Genomic DNA, 27,642 nt, shown 5'->3' with positions numbered 1-27,642 from the left:
ATGCTCATCTCCTTGCTGCAGGTGCAGTGCTGGTTCCTGCCCTGCTGCAGGTGCTCTGGGTGATTCTGGTTGGAACCAAGTCCTCCCAGAGCTTGGATTTTGGAAGGGTCTCCTCAGCAGGAAGCTAACTGCTGGTTGGGGGTTAAGGGTTGCTTGGAAGGAGCAAATCTGGCAGCACAGCATGTGGAGCTGCTGCATCGCTGCTTGAGGCATGCTGATTTCACTGATCCGGGCTGAGGCCATTAATTAGCTTGTTTTATGCATACACACGTCTCATCTAAGTGGTTTTCTGTTATTTAGGAGTAATGGGAAATGAAAAAAGTGGCCAAATGTTCCTTCTGAGCTGTAGGGGCAGAGCAGGGATCCCATTCCTGAGATATGTGCTGGGTTTGAGGCCTGGCTGGTGGAGGTGGTGGGCTTGCTGTGCTGGCACAAACCAGCTCTTGCTGGGCACCAGGAGCTCAGGGAGCCACAGCTCCATTACATTCTAATAGCCTGAGAAATGAAATACAACTAGTATTAGATTAGTTGGATAGTTAAATGGACGTAGAACCTATGTCAGAGATCTTTCCAACAGCGTTTGGCACACAGAGTAACAAAACAAGCTGCAAAAGCAGGATTACTGCGGGCTTTGTCTTGCTTGTGCTGTTTCAGCCCTACTGCAGGACAGTTTAGAGGTCTTTGTTGCTCCTGGGATAGGGCAGTGGGCTCAGATGTGGCTGTGCTCCTGACTCCATGTTGTGTGTAGGGCCAGGCTGCCTTTGCCTCAGCTCATCCAAGAGGGGAAGAAGGGAGGGCCAGGAGAAGGTCTTCCAAGTGATGGAAGAGCACTTACAGCCTATCTTTGGAAGAAGTGTGTTCTGTTTTGGCTTAGTGCTTCTTCAAACCTATTTACTTTCACATGCTGAAGATGAGCATGTTTGCCTTTACTGAATGGGTTATAACTGCCTTCAGGAATTGCTGTAGATCAAATACTGCTGAACTGGCTGTGGGAGGAGCAGCAGAGGGATGATGTACAAACCAGCTGAAGGACTGTGTTCTTGAGCACTACCACATGCAGCTGCATTTGATGCATTCAGGTGGTGTTGTCCCTCTGTTATGCCACTGTTTTATATGCGGCAGCCTGTGATGTGTCTGGGAAATGGAGTAGGAAAGTCGCTTTGTTGTGAATACTTTATTATTAAAAGGACAAGCTGTTGAATGTGGTTCTTACTATTTTTTTTTTTTTTGAGACAATTCAGTTGCAAAATGTTAACTCTAATCTGATCTTCTGAGAAGTGCTATGGAGCAGTGAAGTTGAACATCAGCATGTAATTCAGCCCTGTTCACATCATGTCCTGCTTTCCAGGACTGCCATTCTGGTGCAGAACAGCTCCTGTTCTCATTCTGCTCTGGTTGTTGAGTGCTTCAGAACATGCAGCAGGAGTCCTTGGTGAGCACCAGGTGTTGCAGCTGGGGGAGAAGCTCTCAAGGACAGAGCTCTACTCCCTGAGGGGATGGAACAGGTGGGGTGGAATGGAAGCAGCTCCTGGGAGCAGTCTCTAAGTGAGAAACACCTGGGCCCTTCCTTGGTGCTCATCAGCTCTGCTGCAAGGTTAGGTAGCCCTTGGTCTCCCCAGTGACCCCTCCTTGGGGAGGAAGCAGTGAAGCAGTTCTCTCATGTTCCCCTAATGGGAAGAAAGATCCTGTTGGCCCCATGCTCTTCTGTGCTGCACAAAATAAGGCAAGGCTGCTTGAGTCTGGCTGCAGGGCAGCACCGGAATGTGCACCCCCAGTGGGGAATGCCTGGTGGGCTGTGGAAGGAAGGGAGGGCTGCCTGTGGGTGGGGGCTGTACTTGTGCCAGGAGCTTGGCTGTCAGTCCGGGTGAAGGCAGATGGAAGTAATTTTACATCTTGGAAGCCAGCTGACAGTTGTCTTGATACAGATCAACTATGGGCTGGTCGGTCCTCGGAGGAAGTTGTTGTCCTGACCCCATCATTTAGTGGTTGGTTTGTGCCCTAAAAATATATTTATACGCCCTTACTGTCTGTTCTGGAGGCTCAAACTCCCGCCCTCCCTGATAATGATGGGGAATGGTGACCTTCAACATTTGCTGTCTTACCAAGCAATAGATCTCTCTGACTTCGTTCTCTCTTCGTGCATCTTGAATTCCAAACGCTGGGAGTTCTGATACTGCAGCAGATGTTCTCCTGTTTGGTAGGTCTGTGGTGTTTGGGGTAGCTGAGGAAATCTTGGGCATGTGAACCTCCAAGGGCAAATGGAAATAAACCCAAGTGACAGTTTATCATGAATCTCTCGCTTCTTTGTGTTCTTATCCCAGACAAAGCTTTGTCTTTTATCTCACAATTATGTTATTCCCTGTAAGCAACTTAATCAAAGAAAGGGGTTTTTGTTTTTTGTTTGGGTGGTGCTAATCTGATCTACTAGATGGCTGTATGATCTCCAGTATAGATGTCGGGGAGCTTTGGGGGCAGATTCCTGCAGCTTCAGTGTGCTGTCAAGGAGATGGGCTCTGACTGTGTTGAACAGCTCTGACTTTGCTATCACTGTGGTTAGGTGCTGCTGCCTGTGGCTACCTTTCTCTTCCCTCTTTCCATTTCAGCTGCATGTTTTCGGAGATTCTCTTCTGTCATTTGTGGAGAGTGCTGTGTTTCTTACAAGGACCTTTGAAATTGAAATCTTGCTTTATCTTGGAACAAACGCTTTGCACTTCATGAAATGCAAAACGTGCATAATGTGCGTTGGCAATGGGGGGAATGGCAGGTAAGGAGATGACAGATATTGGCTTTGAGGAGATGCTTTTCTCTCTTGGCCGTGCTTTGCTCTGTGCACCAGAACAGCCTCTTTAAATATCATGCTTGGCAACTTCAGCCAAACCCTCACTGCTTTGCAGGGCACTGCAGATTAATGCTACTACAAGCTTGGGCTCTTAATGCAATCCCAACCCTTTAATTAAAACAACATGGAACAAAAAGGGAGAATTAGTTAAAAATAACAACTCTCGGAAGCCCAGCTTGCCTTTTTATTAGACTTGTCCTCACTTTCTCAGCTGCTCTGATAAGAAGAATATTCTCCCTCTGGGATGCAGTGAATAAACTGGGATGTAACTCATTTGTTTGGGCATTATGTTTTAATTAATTTCTAACACTAATCCCTTCCCTGGACTATTTTTTTTTTTCTCTTCTGGCTTATAGATAATAAAATAGTCCTGTTCCAGGCAGAGGATTGGTGGTTTGTACCATTACAGAAATGAGGTTTGGGTGCTGTGTACCCTAGGGCTGGGGAGGTTCTGTGTTGTCCTATGGATGGTGCTGGGGGCACTTTCAGGAAACCCACACAGAATGTGTGGAACTTGAAGAGATTCAGTGTACCTGGAGTGCAGCCACATTTTTCAGTGAGGTGTATGAAGTGTATGCTGCGTAACATTCTTTGGAATAGAAGTTATCCTCTAGATAACATGGGCTGGTTTTTCTTTTGTATTTAGACTTGCCTAGACTTCCTTATGGCAGAAATGGTTCAAGCTCCCTTTAAACTGATGGGAAGCTTGCCATTCAAGCAAGGGAGGAGATGGGCTCTCTCTGATCTTCCAGTAATGAAGTGGTGTTTTTGCACAGTCCCTTCTCTCTGCAGCTCTTCCTGGCTGCCCCTGCATCCTGCTTACTTAGCCTTGTCCAGTCTTTCTCAATCAATACACACTGCTGCATTACTGGAATAGGAAAATAAAACAAAAATCCCAGCAGAGGTTTTGGCATGAGAGCATTGTTTAAAAACGGGGGGGATGCAATTTAACTCAAATGGGCTCGGTGTGTTTTTTTTTTTTTTCTTTTCATTTCTAATCTATACGTAAGTGTCTGAGTGGAAATCCCTGTCCAAGCAGAGCTAAAATAGCTCTGGAAGGGATTAGATTTCATTCTGCCCAAGAACTGAAGCTGCTGCAGGTGCCTCAAACGATGACTTCATGTGCTGCTGTGCCCAGACAGTGCTTTCCAACCGTGTTGTAGCTCTGGGCTGACTTTCTAGTAACAGAGCAGAGCATGACCTCTGTCGTCTTGCTGTGATTTGGGGAGAATTAAGGGACAGATGGGCAAAATGCTTATGAAACAAACCCTGGCTTCCCCACACTGAAAATCTGCTGACTCAGAAGCAGGCAGACAGAGTGGGCTCTTAAAATACACAAAGCAGGAGGGAATTAATTGCATAGTGGCTGTAGAGAGCACCAATGCTCACAGGGAATTGCTCAGATAATTACTTCATTCTTTAGATGCAAAGACACCTTGGATCTCCCTTGTTTAGGTGTGCAATTGGGACCGTGGTGGCCCTGAAAGAGCGGAGAGTGGCTTGTAAAATACAGAGGAAAGTCATCCTGTTAAGGTTCTTTTTGTGCTGTTTCTTTTAAATTATGTTCCTTTCAAGTCTGAGAGCAAATTTTTTCTGTTAGGTACTGGTTCATCACATCTTGGTCTATAGCAGATTTGAATTTGGTCCACCAAAAAGACAGTGGTTGGAGCAGCATTGGCTGCAGGGGTTGGGCTCTGTGGGACTGGGCTCAGCTGCTGTTTGAGAGATGGATGGATGGGGAGCGGCTCCAGGTGACTGCAGGGAGCTGTGGGGCAGGGTTCTGCTCCCTCATGTAATGCCATCAGAAAGAGGTCAGTCTGAAATACTGGATCTGATTAAGTCATGGTAGAAGCAAATCAGTCCCTCTGGAGGTTGTTGAAACCTCTTGGGGAGAAGTTTCAGGGGGGATAGTGATTTAAGGGAGTGCATTTCCTAGTAGTGTAAGGACATGATCTAGTAGATGCGATGGTTGGATGCATCTTTCCTGACCTTAATGCTCCTTTGATAACAAATTGTGATACAAAGTCAAGAAAATAAATACATGAGATGAAACAAATCCCCCAGTGTTTGGACTGGATCTATAGTTGCCTGTCTAGCACAAAGGAGCTCGGCATGTGATAGTGTGGGCATTCTCATGAGAGATGGCTGTGGTTGGTGTTCAGCTGGTGGCCACGGGGAGCAGAGCCAGCAGCCCCTGCTGCTTTCTGGCAGAGGGTCTCTGGTGGCTGCTGGGAGGCAGCAGGAGCCCAGTCTGGCACTGGCTGCCCTCTAGCGTGCTGCTGCCTGCAGCAAGGCACTGCAGGAGCAGGGAGTGTGCTTGCCATTGGTGGCCTTTTAAAACTTGGGAGCAGACTAATCCTCTAAATCTCAGTTTAAACTGATGCCCTGTTTACCTCGTAGGAATCTGAGTGCTGGGAGATTAGTGAATGCTAAGCAGGTGGTGATTTACATCTCACACCCAGAGAGTATTGTGGGTTCGGGGAGGTATGGAGGCTGTGCTGTTAGATGTGGCCCTTTGTGTTGGCATACCCCTGCCCCATGCATTTTGGTGTGATCTGCAGCACTTCTGGGCTGATCTGTGGGAGGAAGAAGGGCTGCTGCAGGTGTAGGGCAAGCTTCTGTACAGAGAATTTCTCAATGTGGGAACGTTGCAGGGTGACTTTTGACACCTGCTGGTGTGAATCAGTGCTGATGGCTCAGTGCAAAGAAGGGTTTGGCTTCATTTCGGTAGGTGAGATGCATGCTGCAGGTTGTTTGGTGTTTTTTACATCCCTTATTTCTCCGGCTGTTGGAATGTTGTGGTGTGTGTAGGGCTGAGAGCAGTGCGAGTCCTGTCTGACAGCTGCAATTACTGAGCTGTGGCTGGCAGTACAGCAATCCCACGGGGGCCATGAGCAATGAGTCCAGCTCCCAGAAAATTGGTTAACCTGAAGGATGCCTGCGTGGCACTGGAGAAGAGTGCAGGCATGACTTCGATCGAGAAGATTGGAACACTTGTTGCTGGGAAGCACTGTTGCTCCGGACTGTGTCAGGGATACCCAGGGGTGTATGGGGAGGGCTGGGTGTGCAGGGTTAGAGCTTAGTCAGGAGGTGTGTGTTTAAGGGATCTGCTTCAGCCTGACTCCTGTAATTAAGGAGCATGTATATATCTGTACCTTGGAAACACTTCATTCATTAATCTAATGTTGAGGAGAATTATGCAGAGATGAACTTAAAGATGTAAAGGAAGGCTGGGTTTGCATCTGGAATGAAGCGAGGCATGCAGCAGCTGTAGTTGTTGGAAAGGAGAGCGCCAGCAACACGAAGAAACTATGCCATGGTTCCAGCTATGCGCCAGTGTCTGTGCAACATACCAGACTGAATGTGTAGGTAGTTTGCAGATAGAGGCTTGGACAAGGGAGGGCACTGCAGGAGACAAAATGTATCCCTCTAAGAATGCATGAGGTTTCATGAGGGCAAGATGATTTCTTTGCTGTGGATTCCCACGGAAGATTTAGACTAAAGCTAAGTGGTGATAGAACGAAACTCTTACATGGGAGTGAGAAGTGAGGGGGTAGGCAGATGCAGGAGATTGCAGTCCTGGTGCTGATGCCAATCTGTGGATGCTCCTCTGGTGGTGAGACTGCATAGAGGTGTTTTCAGATGGTTTGAGTTCTGCATGTCATGTTCTCCAAGTGACATGTTCTGGACTCTGTGGCCAATCAATGTGCTCCTTTGGTTGTGAGCACATCCTTGGGGTTGCGTGGGAAGTACGTAAATGACTCCAGAACAGCAGCAGTGCTTTAATGGTAGGGCAGAGATGGCTGAAGTGCAGCAAAGCAGTCACATATAAAAAATCTGGGAGCAAAGGGAAGAGTTTGCCGTTAACGTGAAATCTGACTCTTGCTTTGTTTTCTTTTGGTCACTGAACATCCCCCTTGAACGTGGCTGGGGGAAAGTCTGAAATCCTGTAAAACCACTTTCTTTTTTGTTTTTTTCCTCCTTCCTTCCAAGGCAGGGCAGGAGCAAACAGCTCGCACACCTCCTGCCCTGTGGGCCCTTACAGGCTGAACCAGTTTGCCCATCTCTGGGTGCTGTTGGGGAGGTGCCTGCTCCAGGAGGGCTTTGCAGTGGCTGCAGCTGGGCTCAGGGCACCGAGCAGGGTCTGATACAGTGCTGAGGAGTTTATGGAGCAAGGCACGGAGTGAAGCGTGCAAGCAGCTTTCAGCTCCGGAAAGTACCTGCCATCAGCTCTCAGGTGAGAGATTGAGATTGTTTGCTCTGAGCATGAGAGACTTCTGTTGTGTGTTCAGTTCTGTTCCTGTGTCTGGAGGTGTTCCCAGGAGCTCAGGAGTGCCTTAGCACAGAGGGTGTCAGAAAGCTTCTGTGTGTCTTTGTATTAAGTACTGCAGTAGAGGGAGCAGAGGGCTCTGCAGGCTGTCTCAGCCCTGTGGTTCTGCACCCTGCTGCTGGCACTGCACTGAGCTCCTAAGTGCTTTGGCTGCTCTGAAGTCTGCTTCAAATCCACATTGGGATTTCCAAGGCTAATGGCAGGGACTCAGGTGTTTCTTGGCACAAATCCCTTATGCCCTGGTCTAAAGGTAGGGAAAAGCAGGCTACTCTTCTTCTTCTTCCCTCATAATGGATAATTTGTGGATATTGAGAAATGGAATTATTGACATGAATGTGCTGAGACATAAGGCACGAACAGCTGGAAAATGTGCTTTCTCCTGCTGTACTGTGATGATATGTGGAATTGTCGAGCTCTATTCACTAGGGCTGGAGCTATGAGCCCACCCCAAGCTATGTAAGATAGCCTGGGATAGGGAATATCCCCCGTGTGCCATGGAGGCAGGTGACAGATCCCTTTCTCTGGTGACAGACATCCTGCCCATCAGCTCAATGCTCCTCGAAGGGATATATGAGTAGATCCCTGCTGGGGCAGCAAACATATTGAGGAACAGATGGTGCTGTGCTACAACTTTACCTGCTGCAAGGCTAATGTATAACTCAGCAACACAGAAACAGGCATTGTATTCCAGTGGCTGCTGTATTCTGGTGAGGGTTTGCATTTGATTTATCCCTTTCTCCTGCTGATTGCTAAAGGATTTTATACATAACTTTTTTTCTTCCCAGAGGGTTTGGAAATATAACATCAATAAGATTTGTGATGGAATCCCTGAATTTATTCTCTTTGCTGTTTCTGTGCAAGTCATACCAATGAGTGCATGCCATGATGTGCTGAAGGAGCTCACAGTGGGTGTCTGTTGTCCCCCCCAAGCTCAGTGTTTCTCCAGTTAATGCTGGAATGATTTTTAAGGTTTGAGAAGCAGCTGTATAGAGCAGAGGATAATGAAACAACCTGTTTTCTGCAGCAGACCATCCTTCTTCCTCCTGATGCCACATGCATTGGTGTTCCTGGTCTTGGTGTGACTGTCCCTTTCCCTTCCCACTATGTGGGCCCTAGTGGGCATCCGTTCCACTAGGATGGGAGCAGGGCTCCTGGGAGCAGCCATATGGTGCTGAGTGACCTCTTGAAATGGGCAGGGGAAGGGATTTGTGCCACCACTTCACCCATTAATCTGAGTGAGAGTAACAGTGTGGTGGGTTTTTTTTTGTTGTTTTTTTTGTTTTTTTTTTTTCCAATGCCTATTTGGTCTTATGGCTGCAGAAAGGGTCTAATATGAACTCTGTAACTCTGTTTCCAAGCATCCTCTTCCTGCTCCAAATGGCTTCCTTTCCCTGGCTGAAGCTCACATCATGTCCTCTCCAAGGAGCATGGGAAAAAAGCATTTTAATTTTGCACTCTTGGCAAATGAAGAATCACGCCCATGAAAACAAATACCCGTTAATTATGGCCATGAAATGCTGATTGAATCACAGCTCTGATAATGGCAAGGGCAGTTTGCAAGCCTGCTTCGTATCCCAGAGGGGAAAAATAGAAATGAGAATTTCTTTGAGGAAGCTTTCAGCCATCCATTTACAAGTTTCGCTGCCAACAGGTACTGCTCAGTTATGGCAGTGTTTCCATTTCAAGCATGAGAGGGGGAATGAAGTTATTGCCTGCGCTAATTGTTAACAAATGCTGAACTCTCACTCGTGCCCATTAGAACAGGAATAGCATTTCTGGGTGTAGGAGTGGTTGCGTGTTGACCCCCATTGGGGAGCACTGCTACTCCCCCTCCCACCCCTCTCTGCCCTTTCTTCTTGTTTTTCTCCACCCATTGCTCTATGAAAGAAGTCAGGCTACTTTGTTTTAGCTCTGCAGTTGCTCTGCACCTTGTAGGCTGGGCTGACCCCCTGCACCCACATCCTCACACTCTGCTCTGCACCAGCTGAGATTTGGGATGTTCCCACCCTGCTGGCAGGGCTTTGTGTCCAGCACCTGCACAAATCCTGCACTGGAGGGGTGAGGTCTCTCATCCAAGGGGCTGACTCAGCTCCGCAGCCCCTCCACATTTCCCCTCTTGTCTTCCTCCTGCATTGTGCATGGTTTGGTGCTTCCGATGTCACCACTCCCACCACAAGCATCTGATAAACCCGCTGCTGGCGTCACTTCTTTCTCTGGGTGCTTTTTTTCAAAAAGGCAGTGAGGTGGGAATGCTGCTCCTGGTGCTTGGAGGGGCTCAGCTTCCAAGGACACCTCTGGAAGGAAGCTGAGCTGTGGTTTAGGCATTGTGTGTGCCCAGGTGAGTCCTGGGGGTGCACCACTGTGTGGGTTCTGATCCACCTTTCCATATTCCCAGGGGCTGGGTAGAAAAATCACAATGCTTTTAAAATAAAAGTTTTAATTTTACTATAATTGCTTCTTGGCTGGCTCGAGTGTTTGCAAAAAGCCCCAAAAGCCTGAGGAAGGGCAGGGCAGTGCTGCAAGGCAGCGGGGCTGTCGCGTGGCCAACCTCGCTGCCAGCCCGCTGGAGGCTTTCCATTGCTTTCAATGGGCTTTGGATTGAGCCCATGGCATGCTGGCTGTTTGTTTTGGAGGTCTTCTGAGGATAAAAGCAGCCTTTAAATGGCTGTTCTTTTGCCTTTGGCTCAGTTGCTCCCTGCGCCCCATCGCTGGGTGCTTTGGATGTGTCCCTGCTTTCTGAATGGGTGGCAGCTTGTGCGTTCTGGAAGGTTTGCTTTGGTCTTTCAGCAGTGTTTAGTGCCCCGCACAAGCAATGCAATCCCTCTCTGGGGAGCTGCTGTGTGCTGCCTGACTTGGTTCCTTTTCCATGGTCAAATGGTGGGGTAGCACCAAGGCTCACCATCAAGAAACACATTGTTTGCACCAGAGCTGCCTCGCTCCAACAACAAAAGGCACTGATTTGTCACCTTCCAAATTCTGGATAGTTATCCCCTTTCTTTATTTGTCCAGAACTGACCAATGTACACTGCATGGCTATTTTGTTAGTAGAATGAGGCACTAATTGCTGTAGCAGCAGATGATACATTATGAAATTTCTTTGCTTTCTGCCTCCGAGCAGAATCACAGCAGACCTTTGTTCTCAGGAAGTGCTGCTCAATGGCAGTGCTGGCAATGTGTTATATAGACTTATGACTTACCAATTTTTCTTCTATTTGCTGATGTTCTTCCCACCCATTTGTGGTTGTCTTGCAAAAATTGGCCATGAAGATGTGCAGCTGTCTCTCATAGAGGTCCAAACTGATCTCACCTGTGACCTGTGGAGCAAAACATGCCCATGTCTCATTGTGTTGGATCAAGCCTCAACCAAATACAGCACAAGGACAGTACTCTGCAGCATGATGGAGCTATATAGTTGGATCTTGGTGGTTTGGGTTGGGGGCTGGGAGAGGCGTGGGCTGCTCGTGCCATGCTCTGAACTCTGTCATTGGATGGGGCTGTGTGGCTTCAAATCCTGATTTTAATGAGAATTCATATCAATGTTGGTACTGTGACAAGAATGGACTCTGGGTTTATGGTCTGAAATTGCAGGTGGGGAGGAGAAGCACAAAGGTGGCTGAGGTGGTCTCTTTGTTCATATTCCTTAAGATGCAGTGATCTCAACTGTGACATTCTAACACATAAGGAAGGACAAATCCTCTCCTGGGTGTGTGGCTTTCCTGGGCTTTTGGCATGACCCATGAAGTCTGATTAAGGGCAGAGCATTGCTCTGAGTCATTATTTTTTTTTCTGGAGGCTGCAGCATCCCAGGTTACTCATCCTGAGAGAATGAATGCACTGAGGGTATAATTATCATAGTTGGACATCATTAATTCTCACTGTTTTAAAGGTTCTTGTCAGGTGACTGATTGGTTTGGGTTGTTATTTTTGTCATCCTGGCCCTGTATATCATGTGAAATGCTTAATCTTTACTATCCCATTTATGCTTCCTCTTACAGCATTGTAGATCTCTGCTGAGTACTTAGGTTAGGTAGTAATTCTACCCCATTTGCCATGGATTAATGAGGCTATAAAATAATCGTAAAGCTGGGGCAGCCCTGGATTTTCACACTCCTCACGTATTTGTATCTACCAGAGTCCTTCACCTAACATCATTACCTGATTTCTCTGTGCTTCCCTTAATATTCCTTGCTGAATTTAAGTGCTGGGCATGCCGGCTTGCTTTGGGCTGCAGGAGGAGCTGAGTGATGCTTACACCCATTGTGGAATAACATCATGGGGCATGAGGGAAGGCAAGCAAAGCAGGTTGGGAACAGTGATGCCCATCACAGTGACCTCTTGCTGAGATGGGAGAAGGAAGTAAGATGCTGAAAGCATTCTGTGCTCTTGTTCCCTGTTGGTTTTGGAAAGGTGGATGTATGCAGCTACAACCTGCAGGAGTAGAGGGGCAATGTGGCTTTGCTCATCTGTCAGCCATCAGAGAGCTATGCTATAGAAACTGGGTGACACAGCCTCATGCTGATAGGACAGTGGCAAATGAAGACAATCCCAAGTTTGTGGAACTGGAGCACTGGTTGCTTGTGATGAACCTGACCTGATTCTGTAGTGCCAGGTACGTGGGTATGGGATGCTGTTGGAGGAGTCAGGCTGTGAGTGCTTTAATCACTTGAGCAGTTAAAATGCAGTGGCACTTCGTTTCTGACATGAAAAGATAATTAGCTGACTGTGGGGTAGAGACTGCAGGAAATTTGTGTTTCTGGCACAGTGCTGTCTTTAAAAATGTGTGTCACTGCTTTATTGCTATTGTAGAAAAACATACAGAGAGAGAGGAGGCAAAAAGACAGCACCTTGTCCATGGTTTGGAAAACTGCTGTTAAACCAGCACCTTAAACTGGCAGCAGAGGGGAGAGGCTCTGTCCTGCATGTGTGAGTGGTTCAGGATGCAGTTCGCTGTCAGGTTTGGCAGCCCCTTGGCTTGGAGCACATTGGTTTGAAGAGCTGGAAACCCATGGAGTGCCTGGTGGTGCCCATGGAGAATGCCTTTCTTTAGCATCTCTCACCTACCTGCTCCAGATAGGTCCATCATCTCCTCTTCCTAGCTAAGAGGAGGACAGCACGATCCTGCCAAGTAGCTTGCATTTGCTTTCTAAATATGGGCTTGATAATGTGAAAGGTGGTAGTCAAATCTTTGGAACAATTGAACTATTTCTGAGAGGTGCCCAAAATTCATGCTAGTTTAAAAGATGATGTACATTACAAAGATCTCTGGATTTTTTTCTAGTAATCTCAAGGAATGAAATTGCTTTGCAAACACCTTTTGCCAGAAGTCGATTCTCTCTTCAGAAACTCTCAGTCAGGGAAGGCTGGATTACAGACTTATCCCATATGCCACTGCTGCTCTTTAAGCATCTTACGCACTGGGAGGTTACAACATCAAAGAGAGGATGGCTGATGACTACTTCACTTTATCTTTATTAAGTTGGTAATTAAGGGCCAGAGTGTAGCAGAAATGATTTTTGAAAAGTCACTTCATCTTTATTTGGGGTTAATTGCATTAATCCTCACAGCTTGACAGGCTTCTTACAAGACAAGAATTTAAAGAAAGAGATCTGAGTTAGGACTTCCTCAGTGCTGAAGCTGCACGGGTAATCAGGGAGCACAGAGGGGCTTGGCAGTGCCCTGCAACCACCCCAGGATGCCAGGACTCGAGGGTTTGGACTCGTGGAGTAGAAGTAGAAGCAGATATCCATGCAGTAACTTGCCCAAAGCAGAAGTGGTTCTCAGGACTCTGCAAGGGTTGTCTCAGTGGTTTCTTGGTCTTTGCTGCACCTTACCTTGTGCTTTGTGGAGGACTGAATATTGGTTCCAGTCATCCTTAGACAGCGTAAGAGAAGACAGGCAATGGACTAAAGCCATGGTCAGGGCTTAAAGCGATGGCTAGGGCAGACATTTGCTAGCCCTTACAATTATTTGGTATATCTTCACAATAACTCACCTTTTACTGCTGAAGGCGCTGAGACCAAAAAGAATCAAAGCCTTAATGTCATTACCTGCCACCAGGGTCTGGCTGCGTGTCCTCTTCTGTACCACTAATCAAGTAGTCTGTATCTAGGGGCAATGCAACTTTGTAGATGTCACAGGAAACCAATGCTTTTGTCCTGTGGTTTCTCAGGTAGATGAATTATGTATCCATGTGAACTTTGTATGAGGTACCTTGAAAAGAAAAGCAGTGATTCAGCTACCCTCATTCCATTTATTGTGGCGCAGAATGTAACATGCAAGGAGGGCTGAGGATCCCTCTGAGATCTTTTCCTATTATATTGGTGAACCTTTGTTCCCTTTTAGCATTTATTATTCCAGGAATACACTCAATAATACAAAGAAAAGCATGAATCTGCTGCACATCACGTTTTCTATCCTGTTAGCAGTGTGCTCCTTAGATTCTTGTTCTGTGGGCTTGTTCCTTATCAGAAATGAATACCTTGTTGTTCATACAGCTGCAGATCAAATAGATTTGTAGTATCTCTCTGCCTTGAGAGCAGTACATATATCTACAAAGTCTTTTTCTCAGATAGCTCTTTTTTCCTCATGAAGGTTTGGTTACTGCGACCTTTGAAAGCCTTTGGGCATCCTATTGGCCTTCCCATAGTGAATTTTCTGTGATCTTTATTCTCCCTCTAACGAACATGAATATCAGTAACGTGCTTCAAATTAAAACACTTGAAATCACATTCTGAAAGTGGAAGTCCAGAAGGCAAAGCAACTCTGGATGGATGCTTCATCGATCCCAAATTAAAACACCAATGTTCTGAATTGCATTCAGCTTTTCTTTGTATTATCAGCTCTGCACCTTTGTGCTTTGGGAGAGCACTGTGGCTGAAATGAAGCTGGCTGGGGCTGTCCCAGCAGCACAGCAGGATGAGAGGCACAAAGTGTAGCTGTCCCGTATACAGGTGTTATTTAAAAATACCATGGATTGTGCCACAGTTAAAAAATCCCTTGCGTTATAGCAGAGGAGAAAATTCCCATCTTTATCTTTTTCCTTATTTAGGGAAAAAAAGGCATGAAAGACAACAAGCGTTATAACTTCTCAGAGTGGCGCGGTTTGATTTTCCTAGCTTAGGTTGAGGCCATTCCCTGTGCTATTTCCTTAACTATGAAGCTGCTGCTCTTTTTGTCTAGAAATGGAACCTGAAAATGACAGATTTGGATTTTCTTTTTTGATCTGTGTTTAACTTCGGCGATGGCTTGACCACAATATGCAGATGCCATGGGAGGTGCTCCTGACAGCTCTTTGAGCAGTGCTATACGGCTGCAATTACCCTCAGCTGCCTGGGGTGACTGCACCTGGTGCCACTGGCCTCTCCCAATGGAAAACCAAAACTTCACATTTTGTACATCCTTACTGATATTCCAGTGCCCTAAACATAGAATAAAGAGCCACTGCTCTATATAACACCCGAGGTGCAGGAAGCTTTTCTTGTGGCCACAGGCTAAGACAGCACTGAAAGGAGCAATGAATCTCTTGAGATGGGTGTACAGATGCTGGATTTTAACTGCAGAGCCTGAGTTCTGTTATAACAAGTTCTGTCTCTGCCCTGGATCAGTGGGAAGCTGCTGCAGGCTCCAAGCCATGGTGCCATGGGTCAGGCGGGGGGAGCACCTTGGTTGGTATGAGGTGGATGAGGTCCACCTTGCAGCATAGACCCTGAGACAAGGCAGCTTGGTGGTTTTTAAGCTCCTTTTTTCACCCTGGTGTGGAAATAGTGAGGAGAGATATTGCTTCATAACAGCTTCAGATGTTTGAAATAGTTGTCATAGTCTTTCCTGCATTGAGGGCACATCTGACATGTTTAAACTCCCTGGAGCTGCATGGACACTCAATACCAGCACCAGTGTGGGCTGCCTTTATCCACCACACCATTCTTGCCCTGTTCATTTCATTGCACAAGGCAATGGGGTTGGTCTGGCTGGTGCTTTTACCAAAGTCTGCTCTTTGTGCAGTTCCATCAGTGAGGTGCTGACAGTCACACACACACACTGGGCCACTTGCAGCTCCGGCCCCAGAAAGCTTTAGGAAACCTCAAATCCCGTGAGGGATCTTAAAAAGGTTAATTGACTTTTGACATCCACCCAGAGCTGCTCCCCTTGGCTATTGCTAGGAAAGAGCTCATGAATGAGGGGTGCGGTGTGCTGGTATTAACAGCTTCTGCCTCAGAAGGGCAAATTGCCTGGGAGTTGGTATAAGATTAAGCGTCAAGGCTGTGTTCCCTCGTGGGTTGTTAGCTCCGTGTTTATTCTCTGTGCTCTGTTTGTGCACAAGGAGCTTTGTTTTTCCCATGCAACAAGCGCTGTGTCAATGGAGCTGTGCGAGTTGTGTAGGAGAGCAGCACTGTCTCTTTGGCAGGTGTTGAGATTTCAGCCGGTCCAAAAGCAAACAGCAAGCGAGGTGTCTGGAGCTTTGCACTTTTGGCAGCTTCTGTTGCCCAAGCTGAGGAAATCGGTGCCTCCATTCTGCAGGAGCTGGGCTGATCTATTTTTCCCCTCCACTTGTCATTCCCAAAGGTGCTTTTTAAAATAGGATTCCCAGGGAGAAAGCGCTGACAGCTCCGCTCCCCGCGTGGCAGATAACGAGGTGTCAGTGCGATCCTCCCGCTGGGTCCTTTCCTCGGAGCTGAGCGATGCGGACGAACGCACGGCCGAGCTCAGCGCGGGGAGGCAGCTCCCTTAATCCCTTAACGGTGGCGTATAAATGGGGTTGTTGTCAGGGCACATGGCTAAAGGGTTAAAATTTAATTAGAAAACCTGGTGGCAGCTCCCGGAGCTTAACGGAGATTTGTGTAAGCCGCTCGGAAGGACAAGGCTGCTGTGTGAGCTGCTGGCGGGGCCGGGCTACTGCAGCCGCTGGCTCTGGGGGCATGCCTGGAGCCTGCCCAGGAAACGCCGTGAAAGAGGAGTTTGTTGGGAGGTTGGACGCTGCTCTCCGCAAACCCTATAAAGGCAGCAGGCCGGCATGCCAGCTTGTTAAACGCCCAGCCCGGCGGGACGCGGAGGTGTGCTGGGCACTATGGCTTCGGTACTGATGTGCGGGGTGGAGGACCTGCTGCTCGGGGGCAGCCGCTGCGTTTGGACGCTGACGGTGACGGCGCTCCGGCGGTGGTACGCGGGGCGGCTGCGGGCGTGTCGGCAAGCGCTGCGGGCATGGTGCGGCCTCGGGGACGTCTACCAGGTAGGGGACACCTGTGGAGCTGCCATTGGGGATGGGGGTGTGGGGTTCTGTTTGTCACAGCAGGATATTTGCAATTTGCATTGCAAAGTGGTTCTGTCTATGATAAATCTTGGTGTAAGTGTCGCTGGGCTATTTGTTAGTTTATTATGGATATTTCCAAGCTGCTCCTTCTCTCTCTCTCTAGTGTTCTGTAACGTGGGGAGCTACAGAGCTCCCAGCAAAACTGCTCTTTCTCCATAACCATCAAGGCATCACTTGCATATGTAAGCAGGGCTAAAGGGACATCTGTACCTGTGCAATCCCAAAGAGACCTGTTGCTGTTTAGCTGTAAGGCATGCCCAGGTGCAGGTGTGCCCAATGGTGGGAGAGCGACTATACAACTGATGGCTCTTATGGTGCTTGAATGTATCTTGGATTGCATGCAGATGAATATCATCTGAATATGGGTTGTGGATAGTTTGGGAATGCATAGCCTGGCTGTTCTCCCTCCCTGCTGACCTGTCCTGCCCCACCAGCACTGCTGGGCTGGCCAAGGACCCACTGGCAGCAGCTGAGCTCAACTCTTCAGCTGCTGCTCACCAATGGCTGCCTCAAAAAGTGTAAAGATTCTTCTAAGGCAAAGTGGAACTCTGACTCTGACTGATGTTACCGTCTCCTTGTGGCTTGGGGTGGGGCTTAGTTTGTCCTTTTACTGCAAGTAGCATCACTCCCCTGTCGCTATGGGGATGTGAAAATAGGCAAAATAAGGAGATGGGTGATGCCAGGCAGTGCTTGTGCTGGGTGGGGACCTGGATGCTACCCATTTCACTGCCCTGTGCAGCTCTGGGCTGTGCCAGATCCTCCCTGTGGTGGGATCGGGCAGGAACAAAGCTGCTCTCACATCTTAATGTCAGGAATTTCCTAGTAGTCATTTTGGGGTGCGTTAAACAGCGATGTCTAAAAGAATGCCCTGCAGCTCTTCCTTGGGTTGTGCAACACATTGCTTTTTGTGCTGAGCTCTTGGCTCTTTGCTGTTTGAAAACTCTGGTGGGATCCCTCCTGACACTGGCGGCAGCAGAATGAGCACATAGTAGTTGGTGTCACAGCCCTATAAGAGGAATAAATTATTTCTGGTTTTGATTTCATCCCCCAGGGATGTGTGTGGTTTAACGGTTTGGGGAACAAGACGGAGCTTTGTGTGCAAGGGGTGTGCAGGTGGGGTGATACGACAGGTCCTTGTGCTGCTGTGCAACCCTGAGGGCTGCAGTTCCCTTTCATCTATGCTGGGGGTTCACACAGCTTTGGGGGCCAGGGCTGTTTTCAGGTGAGGTGACACTGAACAGATCTCTTCCCTGTTTTAATCACCACCAAATTATTGTGGCGTAAGGAAAGCCAGCAGGGCTGCTTCTCCCTGGGCTGGCAAGTTTTCCTTGAATATTAAGTTGTCCCTTGATAAAATGTTTGCTAACCTAATGGGAGATCCAAACTGTGCCAAAAACGCTTCCCCTTTCTCTTTCACACATCAGTTCACCTTCATCTTTTGGAGCTGCTGGCTGCCAAGTCAATCACATGGGAAAACCTTCTGGTCCTGCTTCAATCCTCTCTGCTGACATAAAGCCTTAGTGACTCAAAGTCCAAAACCCAAGGACAGGGCAGCTTCTGTCCATCACTTTCCCTTTGAGATCAGTATGGGGAGCACAACGTTTGGGCACCTACCCACATTGGTTCTCACCATCTCCTGTCTCATACACAGAGACCTAACCAGTGCAAGAGGGAACTTGGCCTCTCTGAATGCTTGGGTTGTATGCCAGGGAATGTTGTCTGCAGCAGAGAGTATCTGAAAGCATGGAGAAAGCAGACTTGCAGAGAAGTGGTGGAAGAGCTGGCACAAAAATCTCCTTTGTGACTGCAGCAAGTCACTGTGAGTAATGCTGTTAGGGGAAAAAGTTTGAGGTGAGAGTCCAGCACAGAGGTCTTCATGCAACAGTAACTAATATCCTATGAGAAGAGGGAAAGAGATGCAGCTTGGAGCTGTATTTTGTTGTATGTGCAGCTCTGACCTGGCAGTGTGGCATGGGGGGGGAGGGGACTCTTTCCCAAGCCCCTTGTGTTGTGTACAGCAGTTACATTCAGTGCCACAGTGTCCAGGTGCCTCCTCCAGAATGAATCCCTCATCTGGGTTCTCTCTTTGCAACTTCTTAGGCTGCCTGTCCTGAGTCTAATGAACAGAGCAGTGAAACAACTACAGTTGTTTTATATCCGTGATGTTGTTTAATGTTGGCAAAGCCAAAAACAGTCCTACTCACTTCTATAAATTGCAAGTTGGTTGACTGAGATTGTTAGTAGTAGAAATACCCATCAGTGTGCTCCTCGCAAGGTGTGGAAGAGAAACCAAGCAGAGCATTCTCAAACTGTGCAGAGTATGAGGAGACGTGATGAATGCCTGTTGGATGGGAAGCTGAGGAGGAGGATGGAGGCATCTCTGAGCTCAGGCTATTTGGTTACGCTGGTGATTTGGCAAACAGTTTTGGCTACAGACTTGTAAATTGAAGTCATGTGGCTTTTGGGATGACGTACTTTTTAACCTCTGAAAGGTCACTTCCTCTGGGAGAAGGGAAAAGAAATTGCAGATGAAGCACAGAAAATCAGCTTTGTCCGTGTCCACCCCGTACCTGCCTGGGTGGAGCAGAGAGGAAGCGGCTGGCTGCTGTTTCCTATGGTGCTAATAGGGGTGGTTTGGACAGCAAGGAGCGCACTTCCTCTGCTGCCACACCTTCACTTTTCTTTATAAAACTGCTGACGACAAACTTGGAGGCTCCTTCTTCCTTTTTCACAATCGTAAGCCAATAGTTATGGGCCAGTGAGGGGCATGACTCCCCTGGCTCTGTACTGGGCAGAGCCCAGAAGCTCCATCTCAGCCTTCTCACCAGCTCAGGGCTTTCTGAAATAGCTTATGGGCCTTATTCAAGGATGCAGAATGTGCCTCTTTGAATACTGTATATACATAGTCTGACCCAGTGCTGTGATGCCTCTTATATCCCACTGGTGAAGTCCCACTGTGATTTTCTCATGGCTGTGGCTCACAGGGAGCCTCTGCCTGGAAGTTAAGCTCACTTCTACATGTTTAGTCTTCCAAAATGCACTTTCCAACTATTACTGCCAGGCATATTTCCACTTGAGCTCATAGAACAGTGTTTTCTGTTGGAGTTTGTTGAAACAAAAATATGATTTCTGTACTGCTCCTCCCTCTTCCTCGGCAGACAAACTCCATAGCCAGACTGAACTTCACCTCATTTCCTCCAGGGTGTCCCAGTGCCAGGTTCAAACAGTGCCTTCTATTCACTGCCTACCCTTGGCCCATACGTCCGTGTTTGTATTCAGCGTGACGCAGCTCACCCAACGCGTTGGATTTCAAATGTCGCCGGCGCCACTTTTCAAAACCCATCTCCTGCAGACATATCACCACACAAATGTTCTGGTATAAATCACCATTACAGCATTCTGCAGAGTCTGGCAGCTTGCACTGGCTGAGCGAGAAACTTACGAAAAGGCAACTTAAAAGTATGTCAGGCTCACGCTGCTTTTTTTCCGCACTTCATTTCTGAGCGTTTAGCTTTCTATCGCTCCTGCTAGCATTGCCACTGTGCTTCTTGGCAACCTCGTATGGACTGTCCGTGTGCTTAAAATAACACCGTGCTATCTCTGTCTCCTGATTTTCAGAAAATCAGGCCATCCTTGCGCAGTCTGCATTGCTCTCAAAACCTCTGAGTCATAATTAGTGGTTAGTAATTCTTCTAATCTTCTGTGCAGATGGAGGCCGGTTCATTCTCAGAAGCTGCAAAGAGGATAAAGCTATCAGCACTGGAAAATATTAGCTTAAATGCCTTCCCACACATACACACGTACACTTTTCCCTGCTAATGCTCTGCCTTCCATCTAAATGTGCATCAGCTCTGTGTGTTGGGGTTGGAAAGGTGAGGCTCGTGAGGGTCATTGAAACATTGAGAATAGTCCAGATGTGTGTGGTTGTTTAGCTGTGTAAAACCATCACTGGCAATGCAAGCAACACAATTTCAGGCTGTGTGACTTTCTGGTGTAGAACGAGGCTGATGGGCAGGTGATGCATGAGAACACTGCTGGTCCCTCATGCAGGTGGCTGGCTTGTGTGAGGGAGGCAGGAGGAGTGGCACTGGGAGAGTAAATTGTAGGTGGACAGCAAAACAAGAGCTGAAGTCACTTCGGAGAGGTGGCTGTCCTGGGGATGGGTGTTGGGTGTAGCACAGGTGTTAGGTATGGAGTTGTCAGGCAGGTGCTGGGCTGATTGCAGCAGATCTAGGAGGGTTAAGTGTGTTAATGAGGAAGAAGCCCACTGGAGTCCTGTTGGGCAGGTGCACTCAGGGCTTCTAAGTCGGTGTGTTCACTAAGCCTTAGTGAAAGCGGGTAATTCTTCTCTAACAGCAAGCAAGTTGCATCTGCTCACTTCCAAAGGAGCTGGTGTAGAGAGATTGGGATGTGCTACACTCAGTCAGATCACCAACTCAGTGCCTCCAGCAGTTGGAACCTCTTTCTATAATATGCTGCCTTTCCTTTAAACCAAGCTTACCCATCTAGAAAAACTGCCTGTGGCTCAGAGCACAGCTCAGTTGTGCACTTCCATCTGTATTTGTGTATTCCCAAGGAGCTGTGTTCTTCCCCTCTGCCTGTCCCTGTCGTTCCAGTGGGGCAGAGCCTGGCACCACCCAAGTAACCTTCACGTCATGTCTCTAAGGAAAAATGACTCACTCTCTATTTTCCACCTAATTTGAGGCTTTAGATCCTGTATTTGGAGATGAACACAAGTTTGTGACTCTGAAATACTTTTCCAAAAGTGCCTCAGCTGCCAACCTTCAGTTTGCTGGTATGGAGCAGCGGGCTGGACCTGAACTTGCATCCTCGATCCTTGCAGCTCATGTGCTTGTTGTTTTTCCATGGATCTTGTGAGGCCCCACCTTGAGTACTGTGTTCGGTTTTGGGCACCTCTGTACAGAAAGGACATTGTGATGCTGGAACAGGTCTGAAGAAGGGCAAAAGGGCTTGTGAAGGGCTTGGAGAATATGCCCAACTAAAAGTGACTGAGGGAACTGGGGCTGTTTAGTCTGGGGAAAAGGAGGCTGAGGGGAGACCTTATTTCTCTCTTCCAGTATCTGAAAGATGCTTAGAGCAGAGCAAGATTGGTCTCTTCTCACTGCCGACAAGTGACAGGATGAGGGGAATTGCCCTCAAGTGGCACCAGGGAGGTTTAGGTTGGATATCAGGAAAACTGCTTTACAGAAAGTGTTGTTGAGCACTGGAATAGGCTCACCAGGGGGGTGGTTGAGTCACCATCCCTGGATGTGTTTAAAAACCATCTGGATGTGGTGCTCAGGGACAGGATTTAGCGGAGGGTTATTAGTTAGGGTAATATGGTTGGACTTGATGATCTTTAAGGTCTTGTCCAACCTGAGTGATTCTATGATTCTGTGATATTGAGCACTGCTGGGACAACTCTTGGAGTCATGAGACAATACAAGAATATTAGCCTGCTCTGGGGCCATTGCTCCCAGCCCATGTTGGGTGCTGCTGTACAGGGCTGTGGTGTTCCTTTGGCATTGCTCTCTCAGTCGTTTTTACCACCTGAGGATGTGAATCTGTGCTGTGATCTAAAAGCTTGTGTTCCTGCTGATACTGTGCAGACCAGCTGCCCACCAGTTTTTTTTTTTGGTGAGCCCAACCCAAGGCTGCAGCCATGTGCCTTGGAAAGGAACATGGGAAATGCGGTGGAATGCAGTGCCTGGGGTGCCTCTTGCAACAAGGGGCAGTGAAGAACTGAGTGTATGAAGCTTGCTGCCTTGGTTGTGTGTCCCATTAGCTGGGCCCAGGAATGTCATCTGCTGAAACTTGAGCTGGGAAACTGCTTCTGAAACTGTAGCTCCATTTCTGTTACAAATTTTGGGTGAAAGCTTCTGAGGTCCTCTGCCCCAGAGTGAGCACCAAGTGCAACACCTTTGGTTAGCTGCTGCTTTTTGGACCTGGCTTTGTTTCATAGTAGAGGGGTTAACATTGAGAAGAAGCAATAATTGCAGTGCTTTCCCTGCTCACCCCCACCCCTGTTTGTAACAATCGCATTTTAACATCTTGCATCCCCTGACTCAGGCTGGAAGGGCTTTTGTTTCTGACTCTGTAATCAAAGCAACAACTGCTAAGGTCACTTCCTTGAGATTATGGCAACGGAAGGAGCCTGGATCGTGTCTCCCTTCTTCCCAAGCTTGAATGTAAAGAAAATACAAAGGCTGAGTACATGCTTCTTACTGTGTGCTTCCTGGGCTTCTCCAGTCCTTTTAAACCAGCGAGGTTGTGGTTGTGGAGGTAAGAGCCTGTATTTTAATTTCTGATGCTTAGCAGTGGCAGACAATGATTATTTATTTAATTATTTTTAAACTATCATTGCATGAAAGTAATATGGAGTTTGGTGTCTGTAGGAGGGAGGACAGCCAGAAAACATGCAAGTGTCCTGTAAGTTTGCTTTGGGTGCTTTAGTAGTGCTGGCCGAACCCTTTGTACTTGCTCTTCTGACAGGTGAGTCTGTAAGAACTTCTGTGCATCTTTTGCACTCTGTTGTGCAGATAAGGGCTGTGTGTTTATTCTCAGCACTTACAGCTGCTGTTTCTGGTTCTGTTGTCTGTGCTCTCTCAGCTGCATTAGAAAAGTGCTAAACCAAGCCTGATGCTGCTAACTTTGCTGCAGCTGGAAAGCAGGTCTGTCACTTCAGAGTACAGGGAAAACATGTTTTCAGATGTTACCCTTATAGGCTGCTTGCAATATGATTTAAACTGAACAAAGCCCAAATTCATAAGTTGCCGGGTGGGGCAGCCAGTGCCTGGTACAGTGGCTCCTTTCAGCATGTAACTATTAAATGTCTCATCAATGAGGTCTCTACCCCTCACACTGAAAAGCCCTCCTGGAGAGGCTGGCACGGGGCTGCCAAGTGCACATAGAGCTCATCAACGGCCGCTGAGGAAGAGCAGAGATCAGAGGAGACGTTGTGCTTTGAAGCATAGTGGTGTGATTGCCTGGCACTGGGTGCTGGCTCCACTCCACCAGCGCTATCTCAACAACGCTGCTTGGTGCTGTGTGCAGCCCATGCACAGGTTGCAGAAAGCTGAGAGTTTGGGGCTTTTTTTGCTTTATTGGCTTGCTCTTTGCATTTTTTTTTAAATGTCAAGAAATTACAGGTGGTTCAGATGGGCTTGTGATATTGCTTTTTTTTTTTTTTTTTCCTCCCCCCGCCTCCTGCTTACCTCATGTCTGGTCAGGGCTGGAGTCTGGGTTTCCTGATGGGCTCCTGCCAAGCTCTGAGCAGCTGGAAAAGCCCAGGGCAGGATGAGGAGGAAGGGGTTGGGATGAAGGGTGAGGAGGGGTGGGAGGATGGATGAGTGACATGCAAGGACCGTGTCAGGAAAGGGATGCAGAGCCGCACTACATGTGCTCTGTGAGTCTCCCTTAGGTACTGCCAGGAAACCTCTTGGACTGTACAGGATCCTTTTTCCCTGCTGTTCCCAGGAGGCTGTACAGGAACAGATCCTCCCCATGGGCTCATTCACAGCAGTGAGTTGGTGGCAGTGACCCAGTGCTGTGCAGTAAGTGTGCCTGCAGCACTCGGTGTGCTATGCTCTGCTGAGGAAAGCAGATGTTGGATGGAGTCTTTCACTGACTTCATATTTACAGCTGAGCTGTGCTGATTCCTTCCTATTAATTTTCCTGAGTTTTAGGACTTACCATGGAGTTCTGAGGCCTGTGTATAAGTTGATTGTCCATTCTTCCCTTGTTTTTGTTTGAAATATGTTGCAGTGTGGTAGGAATGGGAACAGTGGTGCCTGCAGAATGACACAACCTCTGAGAAACTTTTTGATGTTAAGATCTTGATTTAATTTAAGGGAGGGAACCTCTGCAGCAAGTGAGCTGTCCCTTCAGAAAGCTGCTGGCCTCTTTCCCTTCAGCCAGAAGGGTTCAGCATACCCCAATCAGAGAACTGATGCTGGTTATTCACATTTGAGCCCTTTGGGAGAGGGGAATGTGCTCAGAAGCCCTTTGGCTCTATGCAGGGAGTTTCATCATTCCAGTGACTGTGAAGCTTTGCTTGTCATCCTTTGAGAATTGGCAAATGATCAGTGAAATATAGAGAACTGGAAGATTGTTTTAGATGTGCCATTCCTTGCAGTAAGAAACAGCAGATTAATTGGGGAAAGGAGACTTGAGGAAAGTTAATCAACATTTGGCCCTGAAAGCAATGCTCAGTGCAGTAGGGCAGAGCAGTGGGGCTGCCAGCAGTCAGGCTCCATCACCCCCTGGCTGATCTGCTGCCATCAGTCAGTCTGCAGCAGCCAAGTTTGATTCCCATCTCTAGTTCATGGACTATTTTAGGAAGGTGCCATGCAATCCAGAGATCCCTTAGGCTCTGGTTCCAAGCAGTGTGTTTTATCCCGAACCCTTTGCCAAACTCTCAGCAGTGCCAACATTTCTTTGGAGAGCATCATCCAAGGGGCATCAGTACCAGTGTGTGCTGAAGTGGGTGGTCTCAGCCTGTCTCAACCTAAGCATGGCTTCAGTGCATGCTATACTCAAAGACAAGGCTTCTACAGGTCTCTGTCTACTGGGACAAGAGGCACAAGGTAGTCCTCAGCCCTAAGGAGAGATGGGAAAGTGCTTGGGGTCCTGCTGGCAGAATGGGACTGGTTCTGAGGGGTCTGTCTTGAAGCATGGAGGGTGGAGGATGCAGTCAGCTGCCCTCATACACTGGTGGCTATTGAAAATAAGGCAGATCCTGGCTTCTGTTAACAGCACAATTAGGAGTTACTTAAGGCAAGATCTTGGCCCTGTTAGAGTGAGCGGGGCAGCAGTGGAAAGGCATGTGTTGCTTCTCAGCCCATCTGTGCCCATTTCCCACTGTGGGCTTGGGTGACCTATGGACTGCTAAGAGCTGTGCCAGGCATTTTTCTTCAGACTTCTGTGGATCCTTTAAAAGGCTTTTGTAGAAATACTGATACCAAACTCAACTTTTGTTTCCTATTTCTCCTTTTCCTTCAAGCTTTGCATGACCCCAGGAGCTGGACCATGACAAGGTTTGCTCTCCCAGCAGACAACCTAAGAAGCTCTGAGGTCATCTAAAGCATTACCACTTTTTCCCCCTCACCAGCATGTAGTTCATCTCTTCCAAAGGGACAGCCTGTTGCTTTTATCTCCCTGGGATGCACCTGGTTGGTGTATCTCCTTATTGCAACATATTCTCGCATCGTATTCCTTATTTTCCCAAGCAGAGCACGTTTGCAAACATAAGCTGGCTGCTGGGATCGAGGCAATGAAGCAGCACTGATTTAAGGCAGCTGAGGATTGGATCCAAAATGCCTTCATGACTGAAGGAAAAAACGAGCCCTAAATGCTGATGAAAACCCGAGGTCAGTGTAGGGGCTTCAGCAGCAGGCTTTGAAATCTCTTACAACCTTATGAGTTACAGAAGAGAGGTTTGGGGTAAAAAGCACCCTTACAGGAAATTACTGGTGTAGCTTTAGAGCTGGTTAACTGCAGCTCCAGTGGGGATTTAGGGGTGAAATCCTCTTTTGAGAGCAATCCTTACTGTGCCCCAGGCTCACACCTGTGCAGTGCCTTTGAGGCTCTGCTCCTTTGAGACAGACATTGAGATTTTGGGGGGCCCCTTGGCACTGTAGCTGCAGTACCACAGATTCTTCATGAGGAAGGGAAGAGCTTTGCTGGGCTGTTCTTCAGGAGAAGAGTAATTTTTTGGCCTATGTGTTTTGTTTTATAGGAGATTTCCTGTTTAGGCCCTAATTACTACCTTTTTTTCCTTTTTTTCCAAACCCAATGACACACGTGAGTGTCTAAAAATACTGCAAGTAACCACTGGCTTCAGACAGGGAGGATGTTAGTGCTGAACAGAAGCAGCATAAATATCCTGCAGGTTTTCTTTCCTAAATTAACATTTGGACTCAGGATATTGCAGGGCATTGGTTTAAATAACCAAGGAATAAGGTTGTTTTTTCTCTCAGCTTTATTTAATACATGTTTTCCTATTTCTCCTTATTAAAGGACCAGGGTTTTGGAAAGTCTGACTTCCATGATTTTCCATAGAGAATTTACCTTAATTTTTGTCATAAGTGAGGCAGGGGAGAAAATGTATTTTTCTTTTTTGCAACATTCTGCTCAGCAAACAGTATGTAAGGAATATAAACCTAAATAATATCGGTGTCTGTTTTCAGGACTTCTTCAGACCAAAACTTCCTTCTTACTCTGTGAGAACTCCCAGCCATATGAGATCTTCCTCTGTGTTTCAGCCCACTGCAGAGAATGGATTTCACTCTGTGCTTAATTTCCATGTGTGTTTTGAGATGCGTTCCTTCTCCTTCATTGGAGATGTGGGTAGATGAGGTGGACAGTTGGACTTGGATGATCTTAGAGGTCTTTTCCAACCTTAATGATTCTAAAAGGCTCTTGCTGAAAACCCAATGTCACCTGTGAGTTTGGAGGGCTGTAGACCTGCAGTGATACCAAAGTACTGCACTCAATGGGTTTTTTTCCCTCTCCTTTTAATTAGTCTCCATTTTTTCTTTCATTTTTCTGTTGCTTGGCACAAAGCATAGGGGTGACATTGGGAAAGAATAAGAATCCAGGATCTTGATACAGCTTTGCCAATGTAATAGCGAGATGTTTGTGTTCCATTGTTCTGCTGGCTTCCTATTGGGAATGGGATAAGATGGGGATTCTTAGTGAACATTACACTGCTTCTTTCTTCACTGGATAATAGCTTAAATATTAGGATTCTTTTAGAAAATAACTGCTGAAAAGGCCAACCTGGGTCTATGTTGCAAAAATAACGAAATTGCTCATTTGCACAGACAATGTAAAATCAATGGGAATGAGCTGAAAACACAGATGTGAGTCTATATATATCTCTGGAGTGCATACGCTGCCTCTTAGCTGAGCCAGACAGCTGTGCTCGTCTCATGACTGATCAGTTCAGCTAAATAGAAAATCAATTATATTGTTCAGATTAGCCAGGCACACTGAATTAAAGATGGTGTGACCACGAGGGGCCCACAGAGAATTGGGTGTTGGGCAAGGGGGGGAACCCAGCACCTGCTGAGCAGGGAGCTGTGTGGTGCTGGAGCTGTGAGTCTGTGAGAGAGAGAGGAGCTGAGGGCTGACGTTTGGGCTTCATTTGTGAGCCCTGCTGAGGAC

The 27,642-nt window shown here is 47.5% G+C and overlaps 1 protein-coding gene across 5 annotated transcripts in view; it reads left to right on the top strand.

Annotated features, from left to right (window-relative positions):
• The window catches only part of FRMD4B (FERM domain containing 4B), a 105,885-nt gene that overhangs the window by 23,872 nt on the left and 54,371 nt on the right, over window positions 1–27,642 (top strand). For 2 of the 5 annotated variants that reach the window (XM_015875309.2, XM_015875310.2), the window contains exon 1: window positions 16,109–16,395. The exons of 2 other annotated variants lie outside the window; for them this stretch is intronic. In XM_015875309.2, the coding sequence (XP_015730795.1) occupies window positions 16,234–16,395 (162 nt within the window). In that variant the 5' untranslated portion in view covers window positions 16,109–16,233. Of the gene's footprint in view, window positions 1–16,108; window positions 16,396–27,642 lie in introns of those variants that run through there. One more of the 5 variants, XM_015875311.2, reaches the window with a different exon arrangement.

The sequence above is a fragment of the Coturnix japonica genome, chromosome 12 (assembly GCF_001577835.2).
Source record: "Coturnix japonica isolate 7356 chromosome 12, Coturnix japonica 2.1, whole genome shotgun sequence".
NCBI classification, from domain to species: Eukaryota; Metazoa; Chordata; class Aves; order Galliformes; family Phasianidae; genus Coturnix; species Coturnix japonica.
The sequence above is the reverse complement of the archived record's forward strand: the minus strand, read 5'-3'. Positions and strand labels throughout refer to the sequence as shown.